The sequence below is a fragment of the Aegilops tauschii genome, chromosome 6 (assembly GCF_002575655.3).
Source record: "Aegilops tauschii subsp. strangulata cultivar AL8/78 chromosome 6, Aet v6.0, whole genome shotgun sequence".
In the NCBI taxonomy this organism is placed as follows: Eukaryota; Viridiplantae; Streptophyta; class Magnoliopsida; order Poales; family Poaceae; genus Aegilops; species Aegilops tauschii.
In genome coordinates, this window is record NC_053040.3 from 318,136,988 (window position 1) to 318,140,675 (window position 3,688).

The following is a 3,688-nucleotide window of genomic DNA, read 5'->3' on the forward strand; positions in this document are numbered from 1 at the left end:
CACGGTACGTCCCCGACAGCCTGCTTTGGGAGCCCTACTTTGGCCACCGCCACGCCGAGCAGCTCTAGGCCACCAACGGCGTCGTGCCCTCCGGGAGGCTCAACTCCGAAGGCCCCCGCCGATGGTGGGGCGTGCCCGGCCGCACGCTCGAGGCCGTCCTCGAGTACATCGAGGGCGGCAACACGCCCAGGCTGGAGTACCCCGCTCCCCCGTCCTTCTCCCGCCGGCGTGGGAGCTCGTGGGCGCCGAGGCGCATGGACCCGGGGGCGTCCTCCTCCTCGTCCGGCTGCTCGTCTGGCTCTCCCTGCCTCCGCCCCGTCAAGCCGGAGCCCCAGGACACGCCGGTAAGCCACCGCACCCGCAGCTCCGGCGTCCGCATCGCCGACTCCTCCCCCGCCTCTGGCCGCCTCGTCCTCGTCAGGCCGAAGCCGGAGCCCGGCCTCCCCGCGGAGTACGAGGAGATAGCCTGGCGCGGCTTCTCCGACGAGGAGGCCCTGCAGTGGGCGCGGGACGACTACCTCCGCAACGAGATGGACCGGCAGCGCCGGGCCCTGGAGGAGATAGCCGCCCGCAAGCGTGGGCGCGAGGACGAGCACGGCGTGGTGATCCTCGACAGCGACGAGGACGAGGACGCCCCCGGACCATCCAACCCGCCGCGCCAACCTGAGGAGGGGTCCAGCAGGGACGGCGGCCGCGGAGGAGGCGACGACGACGACGGCGGCGGCGGCGACTACATGAAGTTCTACAGGCTCCTCGGCATGTAGAGCTTCAAGGGCGGCGGGCGGCGAGGAGCGGCGAGGGCGACGACGGGCCTAGTAGCTTTTTTTTTCTTTTTCTGTAAAATATTTTAAATATGTATGAACTCGCCGAAGTTTGGTTGAATTTGCGCCTAGTTTGTGGTTTTCAAAAAGATGCGTGGGCGCCGCGACTGGGGGGATCACGCCCCCAGCACGCGGTTTTCGCCGGTGCGCCCCGGGGGGCGATATTTAGCGCCTCCTGGGAGGCCAACGGCTGGAGATGCTTTTAGCAGGCTCGAAGGGATCAGTCACCTCAGGCCCGCACACCCACGCCTACGTGACCGCCTTTTGTTCTGTCATGACAGATAATGAATTTATTTGAAAGTTTCTCCGGAAAAAGAAGCACACACTAAGAAAACGAAGGGATTCACTATAGAATTCTCCTTTGTGGTCATGCAGAATTTGCTCTCTGTTTTGACAAACGCGAACCAAGCTCGTGGAAATTTCTCTTATTTGATGAAAGGCGTTTGGCCGCACCTTTTCCAGCTCCTCTTATTCGAAATTATAATTACAGAATCTATCTCCATCTATACCATATTTACATCCTCAAAAGGACAACCAGAAGAACGAAGGTGAGCTCATTCTACATAAGACAAACTTTCAATCCTTCGAATCTACCAACTTTCCACGGCATCTAGATCATATCAGCGAGAAGATTCAACGACGGCCATGGGAAAACCTGCAGCTGCAGTGTCCTAAGTCCTAACCCACGCGTCAGTATCGGCACCACCATTCGCCATTAACTCCTGCTTGACCAATGAGCCACCCATCGCTATCTCTCTTCAGTCTCACAATGAGATCTCGAAGAGGTCAGACTCGGGTTCGAGGTCGCCGGCCGCCGTCGTGCCGCCGCCGCTCTCCTTCCTGCTCTTGCTAACCCGCGAGGCCTCCGTCCAGCCGGAGTCGACGCGGCCCATGGAGAAGAGGTCCCCGCTGTCGTCGAAGTCGAGACCCATGGACCCGCTCCGGCCCTCGCCCAGCGACGCGGACCGCACGAAGCACGGGTTGGCCGTGCGCCGCGCGTTGGCCGGCGCGTACCGGAACTTGCTCTGCCCGAGGTTCACCAGCGCCATCACGTCGAAGCTGGAGGCCAGCACCGGGTACAGCGGGCTGGAGAAGGCGTCGGCGTTGCAGCTCACCGCGTGGACCAGCTGCCTGTCCACCGTGAAGTACACCTTCCGCTTCGTCGGCTCGAAGCCGCATCCCACGACCTTGTCCACCCCCGCCCACGCTGACTTCTCCGATTCGTACGCCAGCTTCATCCCTGAACAATCAACGAACCTGCTCAGCTCACGACTTGCACGGCACGGAACAGTCGCGGCAACGCAAAGAATTCCGTAACGGAGTAGGATTATTACCGTCGAGGTAGACCGCACCGTTGGAGTGGAAGCCGATGGACGACGCGTACGTTCCAGCTAACGACGGCCGTGCCGGTGCGGCAGGCCCGGCGGCGAGGCCCAGCGACATGACCAGGTGCCTCTGCTTGTCTCCCTGGTCATCTTTCGCGGCCCTGGTTTCCTGGATCGGGTCGGTGGTGTCCGGTGCAAAGTTGATGAGCTTGCTGCGTTCGCTGTCGCCGGAGCCGTCGTGCCCACGCCTGCTCGTCCGGGACGCTGACCACTCCGGACGCCGTGTGTTCAGATATATGATGGTGATCTCGAAGTAGGCGTCCTGCGGGAACGGCGTGCCGTTCATCGGCGGCCCCGGTAGCGGCATACCCATCCTGGCGATGCAAAGCCCGTTGTTACTTGTCAGATCCTGGTCGTTGCGAAGGGGGCTCGAGAGGCTTCCCGGGAGCCACTTCTTGCTGGACGCGGCGGCGCCGGTGGCCGCGACCACGGGATTGAGGCGCACGGCCTGCAGGCGCTCGGACGACCCCACAGGGACCTCCCATGCGGCCTCAGCCATGTCGCGGCTGGTCCCGGCGTCGCAGACCGGGCAGAGCCCCCACAGCGGCGACGACGACGCCGACCTCGCCTTCGGCGGCGCCACGGCGAACACGAACTGCGCCCACCCGTGCTCCGCCGCCTCGATCACCAGCCGCGGGTGATCGCCCCACTGGAACGGGCCCTGCTGCAGCGCGCCACCGCCCGGTCCCCGGTGCCTGGTGTCGGCGCGGACATGGTGGTGGTGGTGCAACTGCTGGAACCGGACGCCCACGCGGCCGCTGCTGGCGGTGTACTTGGCGTTGAGCTTCGCCAGCCCGGGGCTCGCCGAGGGGTCCGCGCCGCCGACCTCACGAGCACCGACCGGCAGCTCCGGCGGCGCGTTACGCGGCATGTGCAGGCGGCGGTAAGCGTAGCACGCGGCCGCGACCAGCGCCGCGGCGGGGAGGGCAACGCCGAGGAGCAGCGTGAGCCATAGCGCCATATATGCGTCGTCCTACTGGGGGGACCGGAGCCGCGCCGGCGAGGTGGACATGGACATGACGATGATGCTCTGTCGTGGGTTTCGGGCTGCGGGTCGGTTGATTCTGTCCTGTGCGTGCGGAGTTGTTTGGTGGTGGTGGAGTGTGTACGAGGCCGGCGGGGGAGGAAAGCTGACCTGCCTGACTGCCTCAACGGAACAAGCAAACAAGGGAATAGTTGCATTTAAGGTGGAGGCTTTTAAATTGCGCGACAGCGGCGTGCATTTGCTGATCGGTGACGGGCTATTTTTTCAGCGGCTGACCAGATCGACGGAGGCACGGAGAGCCTTAGCTATCTGCAACGGGTGAATCGGCACGTCACGCTACACGAGTTTCTTTTTTCCTTTGTTTCTTTCGATCGTGCTATACGCTCTGTGTTTTAGCTGGTAGGTGGTCGATGTGATATGTGAATGCTTTTACATGTGTTGCAATGCAAACCCTCTTAACTGTTGAGTGCTATGCACTCCTACTTTCGAGTATTTGT

The 3,688-nt window shown here is 62.7% G+C and overlaps 1 protein-coding gene across 1 annotated transcript; it reads right to left on the reverse strand.

Annotated features, from left to right (window-relative positions):
• Positions 1–1,249: 1,249 nt before the first annotated feature.
• Positions 1,250–3,399, reverse strand: LOC109770479 (uncharacterized). Its single transcript, XM_020329184.4, has 2 exons — positions 2,156–3,399; positions 1,250–2,061 (listed from the first exon to the last, which is right to left on the reverse strand). The coding sequence occupies exons 1-2, from the start codon at positions 3,165–3,167 to the stop codon at positions 1,586–1,588; spliced, it is 1,488 nt and encodes a 495-aa protein (XP_020184773.1). The 5' UTR covers positions 3,168–3,399; the 3' UTR covers positions 1,250–1,585.
• Positions 3,400–3,688: the final 289 nt, after the last annotated feature.

Coding starts and splice junctions, on each gene's coding strand:
- LOC109770479 (XM_020329184.4), bottom strand. CDS start 3,167: ATGGCGCTATGGCTCACGCTGCTCCTCGGCGTTGCCCTCCCCGCCGCG. Junction 2,062..2,155: donor CGGTGCGGTCTACCTCGACG/GTAATAATCCTA, acceptor TTGATTGTTCAG/GGATGAAGCTGGCGTACGAA.